This window comes from Canis lupus, chromosome 1, assembly GCF_003254725.2.
Source record: "Canis lupus dingo isolate Sandy chromosome 1, ASM325472v2, whole genome shotgun sequence".
Taxonomy (NCBI): Eukaryota; Metazoa; Chordata; class Mammalia; order Carnivora; family Canidae; genus Canis; species Canis lupus.
The window spans coordinates 1,190,844-1,208,690 of NC_064243.1; the positions used below are offsets into that span (position 1 = coordinate 1,190,844).

The window sequence follows — 17,847 nt, forward strand, 5'->3', positions numbered from 1 at the left end:
TTCCCTAAAACCGTGATGTTCACAATCACCAAATCTATCTTCATCCTAATACTGTCAGTTGTAGAAAATGAAGTAAAACATTTCTATTCTGGCAGGTTTAAAGAATTTCACAAACTTAACTACAGATCCTTAAAAACATATCTCTGATTCCAAGGAATCCTGGGCCTGGGCGCTTTGATAAATGCCATCTTAAGAATCATTCCGTATTTGGAAAAACCTTTTCAGTTGTGAATCATCACAGAAAAGAAGAAGTTTCATCTTTACAACCAGTAAGGTATTTTTTAGATCATCATCACAGTTGTAAAATTTTTAAGACTCAGGGAAAATTGTATATAGATACTTAGAATGAGAAAACCAGCATTAAAAAAAATTTGTTTTGCCTCTATCAAGAAACACACTAATATTTTAGAGATAATCAGACAATAGCCATCTGTTCTCAGCATGAATCTCTTTTCAAACACTAAAGTTTAACTATTATAATACTGCAAATGGCTCTAGGCAGGGCCAAAAGCCATACTGCAATGAGAAGCAAAGAAAAGGTACTAACAGACGTGGATAAACAAAATATGTCCAGGTTCATTCATTCTTCCTTCAACTGTGAAGATAATTTGAATGACATAGGTACCATTTAAAAGTCAGAAATGAAAAATATCAAGTTAACAAATATCTTACTTTTACTCAACTATACACAATGCAAGAAGAAAAGCAATGCCTCACATTAGTTTATAGAAAGGATTTTAACAAGTAATTACATTCTTACCGAACTGTTAAATACTATGTATGGGACACAGTATTTCACTCACCTAATAACTTCTAAAATAAATAAATAAATAAAATCACCAGCCTCTCCCATTGCAAAAATACAAGAACATCCTCATGTATTAACCACACTCACATCGTATCTAATTCAGCCCATTGAAATTTTCATAGTACAAACCCAATGATGAACAATTTTATACAAGTTGTAACAAATTACAATCACTATATTTTAAGTATATTGTGCACTAAACTGGTATGATTATAATGAAATAAAAATAATTTCACCCCAAGGAAAACCTGAGAATCTTTAAAATACATTACTACAATTCATTATACATTATAAGCACAAAATGACATTTTTATATGGTCAAGGAAAAAGCCTTTTAAAGCTCACAAAGCAGGGCAGCCCAGGTGGCTCAGCGGTTTAGCACCGCCTTCAGGCCAGGGTGGGATCTTGGAGACCCAGGATTGAGTCCCACAGTCAGGCTCCCTGCATGGAGCCTGTTTCTCCCTCTGCCTGTGTCTCTGCCTCTGTGTGTGTGTGTGTCATGAATAAATAAATAAAATCTTAAAAATAAGTAAATAAAGCTCACAAAGCAAGAAAAGCCCGTATCAAAGCTGTTTTTCTAACAACTAATTAGCTTTCAATAGTCAATGTGAAGGAAAAAGACCTCGTAACATAAACTTTTGTCCTTGGAAATACAAGACTGTATTTGCATTGTTTATATCTAATCTATTTTTTAGCTGCATTCTAATGTATAACATACATTTCCCAAAACAGAAATACTTAGAAAAGCCTAATTTTGATATAAAACCTTACAGTTCTGAACTCTGAAATTAAAGAGATCTGTTAAAAGTCAAAAATACACTTAAAAACAGTTAGCTTTATCAAGTACATCTGACTGCAATAAGAACACTTATGGAGATGAGGTGGAGGTGGTAATAACAGGGCGCCAGGTCTCTTTCAGAGGTGAAGAAAACCCTCCAACACTGACTGTGGTGATGGCGGCACTTTCCTGTGAATACAGTAAAACACTGAATTTTACACTCTAAATGGGAGACCTGTATGGTATGTGAACTGTATCCAAAGAGTTGTTAGTGAATGAAAAAATAAATAAGAGTAACTTTAAAATAAAATGAGGAAAGACAAAAACAGAACAAAGGTAAATGACTCCTTCCTGCCAGTTCCAGAGCAACACTGACTGGATGCCCCACCCCCGCCAACAAAGCTATAATCCTGGAGAGGACACAGGGAAAGGTGAAGAGGAGGAGGCAGACTAGGAAGGACCTCGGACTCCAGAGGTCACACAACAGTGAATTCCCAACGTGCTCCTTCTGCCTCATTTACCCCAAATTATGTACTAGAGAGTCAGCAGCCAGAAAAAAATCAAGGGCAAAAACCAAAGAGAGCCCCAAGAACAGTCTTTCCCTCCTGCCCATCCCCACCACTGTCACAGGAACCCAGAGGTAAAGGGTCTCAAGGCCATACAGCAGGCAGCCACGGGCTGCAATAAACAGGCATTCCTCCATCTCCAGACAAGGGGACATTAGCAGAGCTCCAGGGGCACCACAGACCCCATCTCTGCCCTGTGGTAAAGGGGCACCCTCTTCTCCCAGGGGTCAAAAGGAACCTGGCTTTCACCCCATCTGGCAGTAACAAGGCAGCGTCACTTCATCCCAACCCTCTGGTCCCCAGTTCCAGTGGTGTCAGAGGAGGCCTGATAAAACAGAAGATTTGAACTAAGTCTAGAGCCTCATAGCATAATACTCAAAATGTCCAGGGTACAATCAAAAAGTACTCATTATACCACAAGCCAACTTCCATCTTCCAACTTTCCATCTTCTGAAGGAAAGATAATCAACAGATGCCAACATCAAAGAGATGCATATGTTGAAATGTGATAAAGATTCTAAAACATTCATCATAAAAATGTGTCAATGGGCAATTACAAACATACTTGAAGCAAATGAAAACAAAAAACCAGCTATTTCAGCAAAGAAAGCTAATACAAAGAAGAATCAAATGGAAATTCTACAACTAAAAAATACATTAGCAGAGATTTGGAAACTTAATGGATAGGGTTCAGAGGCAGAAGAAACAAAGGAAAAGCCAATGAACTTAAAGAGTGAACAAAAGAAACCATCCAATCTGGACAGAAAATGGACTTAAAACAAATGAGCAGAAACTCAGGACCGTAAGAGACACACGAAAAGATCTCAGAAGGTGTCTCCAGGGACAGTATTAGAAGAGATGAAAGTGGATAGGGCTTGAAAATTATTTAGACAAATAATGGCTGAAAACTTCTAACTAGATGAAAGATATAAACTTGCAGATTCAATATGCTATGTGAACCCTAAACAGTATAAACCCAAAGAAATCTATGCCAAGACCCATAATAAACTACTGAGAACTAAAGACAAGAGAAAAGCTTGGAAGTAATGAAAAATGACATCATAGCCAAAGGAAAAAAGAAAACATTCAAAGAACATCAGATTTCTCATCAGAAATCATGGAGGCCAGAAAGAAGGAATATAATTTTCCAAGTGCTAAAATAGAAAAAGAACTGTCAACCTCAAATTGTGTATCTGGTGAAATTACCCTTCAGGAATGAAGGAAAAATAAGACCTCCTAAGATGAAAGAAAACTAAAAAAAAAAAAAAAAAAAAAAAGAAAACTAAGAAAATTTATTTTCAGCAGACCTACACTAAAAGAATAGCAAGGAATTCTTAGAACAGAAATAATACAGTAAGAAATTCAGGAACTTCTGGAAATAAGAGAACAGAAATAGGGAAAACATGAATCAATACAGTTTTCTAGGTTATGTTTGAGAGAGACCAAAATCATAACACTGTCTGATCTATAGCTCTAGTCAGATGTAAGAGAAATATTTACATACTTTTACATATGCAAATTTATACATAACTTTACAAGAGAAATACTTCATCAGTAGGGATCAGTACAGGGATGTAAAGAGGTAAGGACTCCCCACTTTATTAACGCTTATAAAATATCAACACCAGAATACTGTGATGAGTCACATACACATAATGTAACACCTGGAACTGCCACTAAATAAGAGATACAAAGAGATACAGTGGAAGAACACCACTGTTAAATCAAAATGGAATTCTAAAAAATGTTCAAATAACCCAGAGAAAAACAGGAAAAAGAAAACAAAGAAACAAAAAACATGGCAATCAAAACAAAAATGGCAGATATAAGCTCTAACTTACCAATCATTATACCAAACTTAAATGTTCTAAACATAAAATCATAAGACAGAGATTGGCAGAGTAGATAAAAAACATAAGCCAACTATAAGCTGACTATAAGAAACTCACCTCAAATATAAGTAGGCTGAAAGCAAAAGGATAGAAAATTATATGCCAGGCAAACATTAATCAAAAGAAAGCCTGAGTGGCTATATAAGTGTCAGAAAAAGCCAAGCCCAGAGCAAAAATATTATTAGAGACAGACGGAAATTATTTAATAATAAAAGTGTCAGCCTATCAAAACAGAATAATCCCAAACATGTCTGCACCAAATGACAGATTGGCAAAACATGTGAAGTAAAAACTGATAAAACTAAAAGGAAAAATAGACAAATGCACAATTGAAGTTAGAGACTTCTAACAACCAAACCACTCTCAACAACCAAGAGAACAACCACACCATAAACTAGCAAGAATAACTAAAAGGGGGCAGCCCTGGTGGCGCAGCAGTTTGGCGCTACCTGCGGCCCAGGGTATGATCCTGGAGACCCGGGATCTGGATCCGGTCCCATGTCGGGCTCTCTGCATGGAGCCTGCTTCTCCCTCTGCCTGTGTCTCTGCCTCTCTCTCTGTATGTCTTTCATAAATAAATAAATAAAAAACCTTAAAAGAAAAAAAAAAACAGGATCTAGTCAACGTTCCAGAATACTTCATCCAACGAAAACACAATACACTTTCTTTTGGGCCCTAGAATTCTTACCAATAAAGACCATATTCTTGGTCACAAAACTAATCACCAAATGAAAATAAATGAAATAACATGAAACATGCTCTTTAACCATAAAGAAATCATACTAGAAGTTGGTAACAGAAAAGTAGCAGTAAATTTTCTATACATGCTCCTAAATAATCCATGGAACAAAAAGCAAGTCTCAAAGTAAAACAAAATGCAAAAATTTGTGGGACACAGATAAATCAGTGCCAAGAGGGAAATTTACACCACAAAACGCTGATGTTAAAAAGAGGAAAAGTCTCCAATCAATCAATAGTCTAAACTCCTACCCTAAGAAACAAGAATTGAAAGACAAAAATAAACCTAAAGCAAACAAAAAGGAGGGAAAAATAAAGCACAGAAATTAATAAAATTGAAAACAGAAAACTGGGATCCCTGGGTGGCGCAGCGGTTTAGCGCCTGCCTTTGGCCCAGGGAGCGAACCTGGAGACCCGGGATCGAATCCCACGTCGGGCTCCCGATGCATGGAGCCTGCTTCTCCCTCTGCCTATGTCTCTGCTTCTCTCTCTCTCTCACTGTGTGCCTATCATAAATAAATAAAATAAAATAATTAAAAAAAAAAAAAAAGAAAACAGAAAACTATAGGAAAAAAATGTAAAATAAAAGATGACTTTAAAATACCAAGCTGATCAACAAAGAGTGAAGGCACAAACCACCAATATCTAAATGAAACATCAAAAAGATAGTAAGAGAATACTACAAACAACTCTACACACATAAATATGGCAACTTTCCTGAAAAGGATCAATTCCTCAAGAGCACAATCATAACTCATACAATATGAAATGGCTCATTTGAAGAGCCTAGTTAACTATGAAAGAAACTGAGTTTGTAAATTGAAACAGCAAAAAAAAGAAATCTCTAGGTCCAGATGGTTTCACTGGAAAATTCTACCAAACACTTAAAGAAGTTAACACCAACTCTATTCACTGTCTTCCAGAAAGCAGGAGACAAGGGAACTCTTCCCATGTCATCTCATGAGGCCAGGTATTGTGGTAAAAGCTGACAGTCACTGTCATTCTTTTCATGGAAAATAAGTATTTACAGTCAAGTGCAATCTGTGCTGAGGGGAACAGGGATCTTTAGGAGCCAAACAGCATCTAATTCTGTCCTGGCTGGCATTGAGATCATGGAAAGCTTCTAAAGAAAAGTAATTTTAGGCACACCTGGATGGCTCAGTAGGTTAAGCATCTGCCTTCAGCTCAGGTCATGATCCCAGGTCCTAGAATTGAGCACCATGTCAGGCTCTGCATTTCCCTCTGCCTCTGCTGTTCCCCCCGCTTGTTCTCTCTCTTTCTCTCTCTCCCTCTAATAAATAAACATCATTAAAAAGAAAGAAAAGATAAAAAGTAATTTTAGGTGTTGACAAAGTCAGGAATATAACCACTGAAATATGGACATTTTAACTACCAGAAGAAACAGCTAAAAAAAAAAAAAAAGAAAAGAAAGAAAAGAAAAGAAAAAAGAAACAGCTAGAAGAATCCAAAATAAGTGCCTCTGGGGTCAGAAGGAAGGAATAAGCAGAGTATGGAGGCACAGTATCTTCTTGTAAGCCTTTTACCATATGTAACTATGATAAAATACGATCAAATTTCACAAAATAATGTTAAAGCACATTCCAGGCAAGAACAATCTCTCCCTGCTCCTCTTACCTAAGTCCAACTATAAACTTTGGAAATAAAAGAGCCAAGCAAAGGAGAGCTCTGGGAGGTGGTAAGAAGGCAGCAGGTAAAAGGCAGAGGGTTGGGCTGGCCAACAGGCACGTGCAGAGCAGGTACAACCAGGACCTATGACTGAAGAAACGACACAGTGGCAGGACACCCTACATGCCCTCACCCTACAGAAGGAAGGAGATAGGCCTGGCATTCCCAACCTAGCAAGAAAGGGCAGCCCAGAAAGATCATTCCTCCCCTGAAAGGAGCGAGAGTCCACCACTACCAGCAAGAGAGATCAACAAATGCTGTGGGAAATGGTATCCTTCCCCACAGACCTAAAGTCTCCCCTGTCCCATCAGGGCACACTGGTGCATCTGGGTGACACCAGTTTGAGGAACCCTGCCACAACAGGAGGTTAGAGCCTCAGAAAGCCCCTGTGTCCCCATGGGCCTGAGATGCCCCTCTCTCACGAGGAGGGCAGCCAGGCAGCACCAACAAGTACAATCCTACTTCAGAAGCAGCCAGTCCAGGAATACACTTCTATTTAGGGCCTGAACTCCCCTCCTCTGCCACCAGACACCAGAGCAGAAGGGGCACCAGCAAGAGGGACTGGGCCACAGTGGTGCTGAGACTCCTCCCCTAGCCAAACACACACAACAGCCAGCAGGCACGTGCAGAGCACGTACAACCACAACACTGCCCATCAACAGGCCTTTTCATCACATAGACTAACCACTCCTTCTCATACCAAGAGGCACTGGGCCTGGGGAAATCCCCCCCCTTCCTCTCAGCAGTATAAGCGAATACAAGTACGTCCCAGCATACACATAAACCAAGCACACCAAAACTCTGAGCACAAAGTTAAACTGTCACTGGAATCACAGCCCACACATGTAGGCCAGGATCTATAAGCTAAATCTAAACAGGGTGATCACCTGCTAAAGTAAAAGATATAAACAGAACCCACAGTCTCCAACCAGAATAGACAAAATGTCCAGGATAAAACAGAAAACCACCAGTCATACCAAGAACCAGAAGAGTAACAGTGTGAGTTAGAAAAGAAGATCAAAAGACACCAAAACTTGAGACACCTGGGTGGCCCAGTGGCTGAACGTCTGCCTTTGGCTCAGAACATAACCCCGGGGTCCTGGGATCGAGTCCCACATCAGGTTCCCCGCAGAGAGCCTGCTTCTCCCTCTGCCTATGTCTCTGCCTCTCTCTCTCTGTCTCTCATGAATAAATAAATAAAATCTTAAAACACACACACACAACTTAGATTAACTCAGATCTGGGAATTATGTGACAATCACTTTAAGCAGCAAACTTAAAAATGCTTCAACAACCAATTACGAACTCTCTTAAAAACAGAAAAAGTATAAAACTGACAAATATACTAGTGAAAATAAAACACTACTGCATGGGATCAACAGAAGAGTGAAGATGACAAAGGGCAGGGATCCCTGTGGCGCAGTGGTTTAGCGCCTGCCTTTGGCCCAGGGCGCGATCCTGGAGATCCAGGATCGAATCCCATGTCGGGCTCCCAGTGCATGGAGCCTGCTTCTCCCTCTGCCTGTGTCTCTGCCTCTCTCTCTCTCTCTCTCTCTCTCTGTGTGACTATCATAAATAAATAAAAATTTAAAAAAAAAAAAAAAAAAGACAAAGGGCAGAATTAGGGAATTTGAGAATAAATCAATACAATTCACACAATCTTCATACAAACAAAAGAAACTAGGGGGTAAAAGCCTAAGAGAGTCATGTAACACTAGCAAAAGATCCAACATTTCTATCATCCCAGTACCAGCAGGAGAAATAGAAGACAGTGAAGACCAGAGTACTTGACGAAACTCCCTAACTTTGGTGAAACAAAACCCAACAGATGAAAAAAGCTTACTAAATACCAACTAAGATAAACTGAAAGAAATCCACACCAAGATACATCACCATCAAACTTGCAAACATGAGAGACAAAGACTTGAAAGCAGTCAGAGAAAATGGCACATTACCCACAGGGGCACAGCAACTCCAGCAGCAGTGAGCTTCTCATCAGAAATCATGAAGGCTAGATGGACGTGTAACAAGTTTTCAAGGCTAACCAGAGAACTGTCAACCAGGAATTCTAGAGCCAATAAATCCATCATCCTTCAGGAAGGAAGATATAAAAACATTCTAAGAAGAAATTTCAAGACTGGTTACAGGAAGCACTTCAAATAGAAAGGAATGGAGAAAAACGAGAATCCTGGAGTACAAGGAAGGAAGAATACCAGAAAGAGTAAAAACACGGGTACATACAATGGACTAATCTATAATCATGAGCTTTATAAACCATATTTGATGATTCAAACAAGAAGTGTAATACCATCTGATATTCAAGACACGCTATTCAAAGCGTAGAGGGAGAAGATGGGTAAAGGCCCAAAATGCAAATAATGTTTACACACTCTAGGGCACAGCCTAAAATCCTAATCCCAACACCCCCTGGTAATAAATCACATAGGTATACTAGAGCACATACTACAACTATACAACGATCTGCACTCAAAAATACTGTAGCAATATCCAAAAAGAAAAGTTGAAATTATCTAAAGGAATGCAAGAGAAACAGAAGAGGAATGAGAATCAGAAAAAAAAAAAAAAAAACAGGAAATAAACAAATAATAAAATAGCACCTACACTCTAACGTTGCAATAATTAACTTAAATGTAAAGAGTTGAAATCCACCAGTGCAGGGACTGACAGAGTGCATAATGGAAAACCAGGATCCAACAAAGAAACTCACTGCAAATTCAGCGTAGATGGGTTGAAAGAGAACATCAAGTAAACGTTAATCCACAATAAAGCAGATTTCAGAGCAAAGAAAATGACCAGAGACAAAGAACAACGTTCTGTAATATGAGACAATCCACCAGAAGACATAAGGATGCATAATGTGTCCGTACCAAATGACAGAACCTCAAAATACCTGGAGCAAAAACTGAGATGCAAAACGTGATGCAAACCTACTGTGAAATAAGTAGCGTATTTCCAAATAACGATCTAAAATCAAGCACTCAGAGAATTACTAACACAATTACTAAATAGGTAACACCAGGGAGAGAAAGAGAAATGGTACTTCTGGCCGAACGCTAAACACAGGCACCTTGCTAGGTTCTCCTGTAACCCTTCACCATCCTGCAGGAAAAAAACACTATCCCCCCATCTTACATCCAGGAAACGGGGTTTCAGTTTAGTAAGCAAATGAGCCGAGATTCAATTGAGCTCTAAAACATGACAATACAGACTTTCGGACTCTATGTTTCAGTTTCTCAAATAGCCCAGAACAACATTACTCTAAAACTCAAACCCTGAAGCAACTGGCTATCGAAAAACGTAGCTTTTCCTCTTATGCAGTAAAAGTCAACTGCTTCCTGACTTGGGCTCAGGGGGCGATCTCAGGATGAGATCAGGCGGAGAGGTGGAGCCCCAACGGGGTCCTCGCTGTGCGGGGTCCCGGAAGATTCTCCCCCCTCCCCTGCATCTGCCCCTCCCAATCCCCCACCTCATTCAAGGAAGTCAATCTTTTTAAAAAGTTAATTGCTTCTACACTTCCTCAGGAATAAAGTTTCGACTGATCGTAGAAGACAGTATTTCCCTTTTATAACTTTCTCTAGTAACTACCGTCTACAAAATGCAGTCGTCTTCTTCTTGGGCGAGAAAGACGTTGGACGTGAGCTGAAACCAAGTAGAGGACGAGACGTCCACCGCGTGACTAAACCCTGGCACCGTCCGACAACTTAACCTTCTACAGTTCCGTTTCCCGTGGCTAAAAGCAAAAACTTTGGTCGACACAAAATACTTTGTGAACACACGATGAAGTAAAGTGTACTTAGCGGACACGCTCACGGTTCCCGCGCCCTTCCACTGGTGACAGCAAGCGCTCCCGCACGGCTCACAGCCGCGTCCGCCCCCCACGCCGTCCGCAGGGGCGCGCCCCGCCCCCGCCCCCGCCCCGCCCCCGCCCCCCAGCGCGTCCCCGTGCGTCTGACGGCCCACCCGGACCGGACACAGCTGGGGGCGGCCCCGCCGGGCCCTGACACGCCGTCGCGGAGCCTGTCCCGCGGCGGGGACGCTCTCCAGAGCCCAGGCGCACCGGGGTCGGAAGCTTTGTGCGCGCGGACACACCCGCTGGCCGGGGACCCGGGGACCCGGGGACCCGGGCACCGGCCCCGGCCCCCGCCCCCGCCACGGCCCCCTCCCCGGCGGGGCCCCCACCGGCAAAGGGCCCCCCGGCCGCGGCCCCCACCCGCACAAGGCGCGGGGGGACGGGCGCCGCGGGCGGAGGGAGGTCGGCCCCGTCGTTACCTGCTGGGCCGCTCGGCCCCGGGCCCGAGCCCCGCCGCGCTGTAGTAGGCCGCACGTTTGCGGTTGGCCGCGGCCGCCGCGCTGCGAACCGGGTAGAGAGGGATCTGGTCCGCCATGTTCCGGCCGCGACCTTTCCGCCCCTCCCCGCCCCACCTCAATTCGCTGCCTTTCCCCGCCCTCTCAGCTCAGCTCCGGCCCGGCCGAGGCACCGCCCCCCGAGCGTCGGGGCCCGATCGCGTCACTGCGCGTCGGGGCCTGATGACGACAGCGTGCGGCAAAAGGAGGGCGCGGAAAGCGCCGGCGTTAGGAGACCCCGAAGCGCGTCCGGGCCCAATGACGTCACCGCGCGGCGCCGGCGCGAGCGGAGGCGGTGTCGCTCCGAGGCCTCCCCCGCCCCCCGCGCGCCCGGGCCGGAAGGCGTCACCGCGTGGCCTGCGCGCGCGCGAAGGCGGGGTCTCCCGGCAGCCCCGCCCCCGGTGCTGGGCGTGTGCGCATGCGTGTGCGGCGCGCGCCGGGCGGTCTCTCGGGCCTGCGGGGCGGGTGTGCGTCCCGAGGCCGCGGGGACCTCCTGGCGTGTGGGTGCGTCTGCTTTGTCCCCCCCGAATTCCGGAGAGCTCCCGGCCCTAGAGGCGTTCAAGTGTGGTATATTCGTCTGTCGCTTGGGGCTGTGCTCGGGACTCCCCGCCTCTCACCCCGAGGGCACGCCCGGGTGCGACCCCCAGGCCTTCCTCTGACCCAGAGCACGGCCGGGTGTCAGGGGGACCCCAGAGGGGCGCCTCCTCCAGGCATGGGTAGGACCCCAAAAGCCTGGCCTGAAGCCTCAGCTGTGACGGAAACGGTGGGTGAGCGCATCCTGCACGCCGCGCTCTTAGAGCGACCAGGTGGAGAAGGGGTGGCCCCGCTGTGTCCCCGCACTGCTGTGGTCGGGGTCCACTGCGCGGGCGGTAGGTAGGGCTGGCTGCCGCGCTGGGAAGGCCCAGGCAGGCAGTGCCGTCCCTGCAGGTGCCCTGCCGCAAGGTTCCTGACAGCCTGCTTGCAGACACCTGCATCTCAGGTGCGGCCGCCTGCAGAACACCTGCCTCTGCCTGCTCCCACCGTGCATTCCTCTCGGAGGTCCCCAAACTGCTGCCCACCCCCGACAGGCAGCCCCAGACGTTCCATGCTTCCTCTTCCTCCTGATAAAACAATTTGCCTTCAGAAACCCTGGAACTCCTCCTGAAATAAAAGTGACATCAGAAGGGCTCCCTGGCTGCAGCAGCCTTTATTAATTTAGTCTTAGAGGGGGTTTTGTCTTAGATAGTTTGAGGTATTCATTTCAATGAATTCATTTTTTTATTTGGAAGATTTCTCGTCAGTCCTTTGTCCTATCCTATTCCTATTTCATTTCTACCTGTTTTGTTTCTTACTTGAAGTTAAGGAGAAGAAAACGTTTTGATTTTTGACTTGTGAATTGTTTTTCTTAGTACCAGATTTCTTCAGATGTCTTGGAATTTAGGTTTGTGGGCACATTTTCAGTGCTCAGGAGATGCTGGCCCCCGGTGCCCAATCTCCTCACTCTTCAGCCCAGAACTGGGCCCCACAGGGCATGTCAGCACTTCCAGTAGCAGGGACACCATGTCCGATCCAGGGTCTGCAGGCAGTGGGATTCATTCTTGGTCTTCGGTTTGGGTCTGTGTATTCATGCTCTTAATCTTCCACCTGGTAACCTCTAAGCAGCCGTCCGCAACAGGGCTTCTTTGGTTGTTTAGGTTAGCCTCCTGCATAGAGTAGGAGCCCGAGGGGTGAGCCCATCACCGACTCCCATGGCCAACGTCCAGCCGCAGAAGCCAGCCAACTGGAGCCACACCCGTCCCTGTTTCTAGTCCAATAACTTTGGTGTTTTCAAGCGCTGCTGTTTCTTTTTGTTTCCTGCTTCCCTAATTTATACATCCGTTGTATAAATATGTCATCCGTTGTATGACTATGTATTTGGAGCAACACGTTCAACATAAACTTCTAGATTCTAGACTTATCTTAACTAAATATTTTCATGTATTACTTTCTCAACTTAAAAACTTGTTTGTGGGACACATGCAGGGGTTCAGTTGGTGAAGCGTCTGCCTTAGGCTCAGGTCATGATCTTAGGGTCCTGGGATGGAGCCCCACATCGGGCTTCGTGGTCACCCAGGAGTCTGCTTCTCACTCTGCCTGCCAATCCCCCTGCTTGTGTGTGCGCGCTCTCTCTCTCTCTCTCTCTCTCTCTGTCACACACACACACACACACAAACTTATTTGTTAAAAAGATAATATTCTTAAGTAGTTGCTCCAACTTTCTGGTGCCATTTTGCTACTTCACTGCATTTTATGTGGCTTGAATACACAGGCTACTCTATGGACATCACTGTCAGAGTGACCTTTGCTTGCAAAATGAACGTGGGCTCATTCTCTCCCTTAGACTCCCTGCAGCAGCTGATGCTATGACCCAGCTCCTCACCTCTTTCAGCTGCTGACATTGTTATACCAAGTGCTCAACCGCACCCCACAGCGGACACGGTTACCGCCAGGTAGACAACTACACCTCACAATGGACAGGGTTACCTCTGGCTAGATAACTAGAACCCATAGTGGGTGGGATGATAACGAGACAAACCCTCTGCCTCTCCTCCTTCATGAACTCACTCTTTGCTGGATATTTCTCTTTCACAGCCTACCCACTTTAAGTAAAATCCCCTCGAACCTGTTTTCCAAATCCTGGCCTCACTTGGCTCCTTTTCCCATTGCTGGTTTAGTTTAGGTTAGCCAAGATTCTTCATTCCCATTTTGTGCCCAGGTGAGCCATAGGTACGTTGGGATACAGCTTAGACCGAGTGTCTTCCTTGCAGCAGGTGCTCCTGGGCCAGGAGGCACATCTGCAAACTGCTGCTGTAACTCGGGACACAGTGGCATCTGTGTGTGACCTGAGCAGGAGCTAGCTGGCCTGCGGCAGCACTCCACTAAAGAGCGCTTAGCTGAGGAACTGCTTACAGATGTGTGGGTGGGAATAAAAACCCCGGAAGTTTGGTGACCTTCCTGTGATGGCTGGAGTGGAAACCATTATCCCCTGCAGGCTCCAAGAGACAGGAAGAGGAACTGGAACCAGGCGGAGCCCAGGAGCCAGACCCCCCAGAGGGGCTGAGGGTGTAGAGCAGGGGTCAGCACACTGCTCATAGGTGAAATCTACCTCCCACTGTTTGGTAAAGATAGTTTGTTTAGACATGACCACTGCTATTTTATCAGCGTATTATCTAGGGCTACTTTCAAGCTGCAAGGATGGAATTACAGAGGCCCTTGTCTCGCTAATACCTGGGGGCGTGGGGGGGCGGGGAGCAGGTGCACAGTGTTTCTATCACTCCCTAGCGCCACCGCGGAAGGAATCCTGAGAGAAGGCATAATGACAGGTGACTGGAGGGGAATGGAGTGACAGAGGATACTTGATTCACTTTCAGGAAGGCATGGAATGAGTTTTTAAAGCAGGAACGGATGGAAGAAGGAACAAACAAGTAAGGTAGAGTTACACCTGAAGGTCAGTTTACCTACATAGGTGTAAGCATACTGGCTGCAGCGGTAGAAAGTCACGTCAGTAGGACCGGAAACTGTATCCGAGGATATGGCCGAGGTCTAAGAGGCCTCATCCGGAGAAGCGGGAAGTGAGAGGATAGAAGTTACAGACCATGCAATCACCGGCCATAGTCACAGCCCTCGGAGGGGGTCTGTGAGTGTCCCTACCTCACGCAGACGGGTCACAGTGGTCTGCTAGCACCACCAAAACTCGAACCCAGGCCCCAAAGGCCATGTTGTTAGCCTCTTGACCAGAGTGGCCCGCTGAGCTTTAGAAAGAGAATGCTGGCAGCCAGAACTTGGACATGTGGGAAAGGAGGCTGGCATGGCATTTCTTGTCCTTGAGGGTCACCGGCCACCTGAAGACTGGGACCATGTACTTTTTTCAGCTGAATGTATTCTATTTATTAGATGTCAGTTAGTGAAATTACACATTTGTTTGAAGATTTTTACCAGTAGAGAAGCAAATAATTCCTGTTCAGGTAGAAAATATAACAACAAAGCATATAGCTTATTGTCCTTTAGATATTAACCACTTTTATGTCTAACTCAGCAGCCTTATCCAGACATCAATGAATTCCAGGTCCTGAAAAACTCTCTGAGGCTGTCTTAAGGCCTTACTTGGATCTTCTGCATGATTCCTAAGTTGATGAAATTTTGGCACGTGCTCAGTATGTATCTACACGAGAGCTACTTTATCGCTTCAAAAATTATTCTCTTCCTGGTCTCCATCATGGGCAAGGATGGAGGTGAAAGGGAGAGAACCCCCTATGGGAACATTGCCCCCACAAGCTCTGCCTCCACATCCATGTGGGGGACCCCGTGGACAGACTGGCTCCGACTGGAGGCCAGAATCCTGTGTGCTAGGTAGGCCGTCAGGAGAAATGAAAAGGTTGCTGTCCACAGCACAGTCGGTGGGGCCAAGGAAGAAGAAATCTCAGAGGAAGGTCTAAAGCTTTAGGAGTGTGAGTTAAGAAAAAAATAACATCTCCAATACTGGAAACATTGGCTTTGGGATCCAGGAGCTGATCTATCTGGGATCCCACGTGACCCAAGCATTGGCATATGCCGTGCTGGGTGGGCCAGGTTTCAGCATCGCAGATGCGAAGCACAAGACCGGCTGCAAACACAATCGGCAAAGAGGAGGCCACGTGTGGGTCCAGCAGGTGTGTGACGGGATCATCCTCCCTGGAAAATAAATTCCCATGTCTATCCAAACAGCTAATAAAAACTTCCTGGTAAAATGTTTCTTTAAAAAAGTGTACTTCGGCGAAAAGGAATATTTTCAAATGTCAAAGAGCAGCTTCGTTATGTATTATTTAAATGGATGACCATGGTACCATATCATGGAATTTAAATGTCATTCAATACATTTTACAAAGTGATGTCACAAGGCACCTGGGGTGGGGGGATCAATCTGTTGAACATCTGACTCTTGATTTCGGCTCAGGTCATGGTCTCAGGGTCGTGGGATCGAGCCCTGCATCAGGCTCCCTACTCAGCACAGAGTCTGCTTGAGATTCTCTTTCTCCCTCTGCCCCTCCCCCTGCCCACGCTCTCTAAATCAATCAATCAATCAATCTTATTAAAGAACTGATGTCACAGTTCCATTTTCAAATACAAATATAACATGCCAAAATCTATCATTGGTATTTCCAGTTAAACTGAAAATGTTTAGCTGCTATAAGAACTTAGTGAGGGGATATATACTTTCCAAAGTTCTGTTAGGGAGTCAATGAGTGCAAAAGTTTGAAGACTGCTATTGCAATGCACAATCTTTTTAGAAAAACTACCATAAAAGATGAGTCTTGTGAAGAGCTGTCTTCAAACTCATTGTCAAAGGCCAATTTTTTTTTTTTTTTTTAAATTTCACTGAGGGCTTGGAGCAAGGACTTTTTTTTTTTTTTTTTTTTATGATAGTCACACAGAGAGAGAGAGAGAGAGAGGCAGAGACACAGGCAGAGGGAGAAGCAGGCTCCATGCACCGGGAGCCCGACGTGGGATTCGATCCCGGGTCTCCAGGATCGCGCCCTGGGCCAAAGGCAGGCGCCAAACTGCTGCTCCACCCAGGGATCCCTCAAAGGCCAATTTTAGCTCATGATTTCCTACTGATGCATTCTTTGCTTTGTTGGCTGGGGCCCGTCTCCTGCATACGTGGATACCAATGTATCTGGAAGAGTCCTGGTTTTCTTTAAACCAAGCATCCTGTTATGGTTTTGTAATGAACCATAGACATTTCAACTATTCCATCAAAAATGGGAGAAATGTAATTAAGAGCTTCTCATGGAGAGTTTCAAAGGATTGCCCAAAGAATAAATAAACGGGGCTCAGAGTGGACTCCTTGGAGTCCCGTTATGGTTGCTTGGGGTTTGGGATTGATATGGCTGTTCTGTATCAGCAGCTGTGCGATGAACAAGGTCTGTCCGCCTTTCATTTTACCTGGGAACTGCTTCCCAGACACAATGGCATAGTCACAACGATGACAAAAATGAGAAGTCTCTTAACAGCTCTAGAAGAATCACCTTCTTGTATTGAAATCTCATCTTTGTCTCTACCATGCCAACCCCGAGGGCTAATCACTCAATTCTTTTTTTTTTTTTATTTATGACAGAGAGAGAGAGAGGCAGGCTCCATGCACCAGGAGCCCGACGTGGGACTCGATCCCGGGTCTCCAGGATCGCGCCCTAGGCCAAAGGCAGGCGCTAAACCGCTGCGCCACCCAGGGATCCCCTAATCACTCAATTCTTAACAAAAAGTTATTCATACTGAGTATGCTTATTGCAAACTGCAGAAGCCCACAGATATTGTATAGGGTGTTTTTTATAAATTCGTTTTTTAAAGATTTTTTTTTTAGTCATTTCAGAGAGAGAGCATGAGCAAGGGGAGAAGCAGAGGGAGAAGCAGGCTCCCCGCAGAGGAGGGAGCCCAATGGGGGACTTGATCCCAGGACCCCAGGATCATGGCCCAAGCTGAAGACAGACACTTAACTGTCAGAGCCACCCAGGTGCCCCTAAATTTACCTTGAATTAAATGTTTTTATTATTATGTAATAGTATGTTACATTAGTGTCAGATGTGCAACATAGTGATTCCACACCATCCAACATTCATCTTTTCCTGGTGAAATGTTGCTACAGTATTATTATCCACTATACTCCCTATGCTGTGGTGCTCATTCCCATGACTTGTTTGTTCAATGAGTTGAGGTTTATGCGTCTTGAGCCCTCCCACCCCCACCCATGCTGGCAGCCCTACTTTGTTCTCTCTGTTCATCCTTGCTGTTTCCACAGTCTTCTCCCTGGCTGCTCCTACCCCAGGCTCACCTTGCCTGGCCAGAGAAACTTGTCAGATGCCCCTGGCCCTTTTTACCCATGTCGTGTGGAGGGCCTGCAGCTGTGCCACCACTGGCCCAGCAGGGACATTGCCCACTGGGTGACAAGCGCTATTTGGGAATGAGTGCCCCGTTCTGATAAATCCTCAGAGCTGGCTCTGCAGGGCATCTGGCCAGGGTTGT

General features: G+C 45.2%; 1 protein-coding gene across 8 annotated transcripts in view; it reads right to left on the reverse strand.

Moving 5' to 3' along the window:
* Window positions 1-10,965, reverse strand: part of ATP9B (ATPase phospholipid transporting 9B (putative)) — a 237,389-nt gene extending 226,424 nt beyond the window's left edge. For 6 of the 8 annotated variants that reach the window (XM_025421950.3, XM_025421949.3, XM_025421952.3 and 3 more), the window contains exon 1: window positions 10,759-10,965. In XM_025421950.3, coding sequence (XP_025277735.1) covers window positions 10,759-10,874 — 116 coding nt within the window. In that variant the 5' untranslated portion in view covers window positions 10,875-10,965. Of the gene's footprint in view, window positions 1-10,074; window positions 10,328-10,758 lie in introns of those variants that run through there. The other 2 variants (XM_049111609.1, XM_025421951.3) reach the window with 2 other exon arrangements.
* Window positions 10,966-17,847: the final 6,882 nt, after the last annotated feature.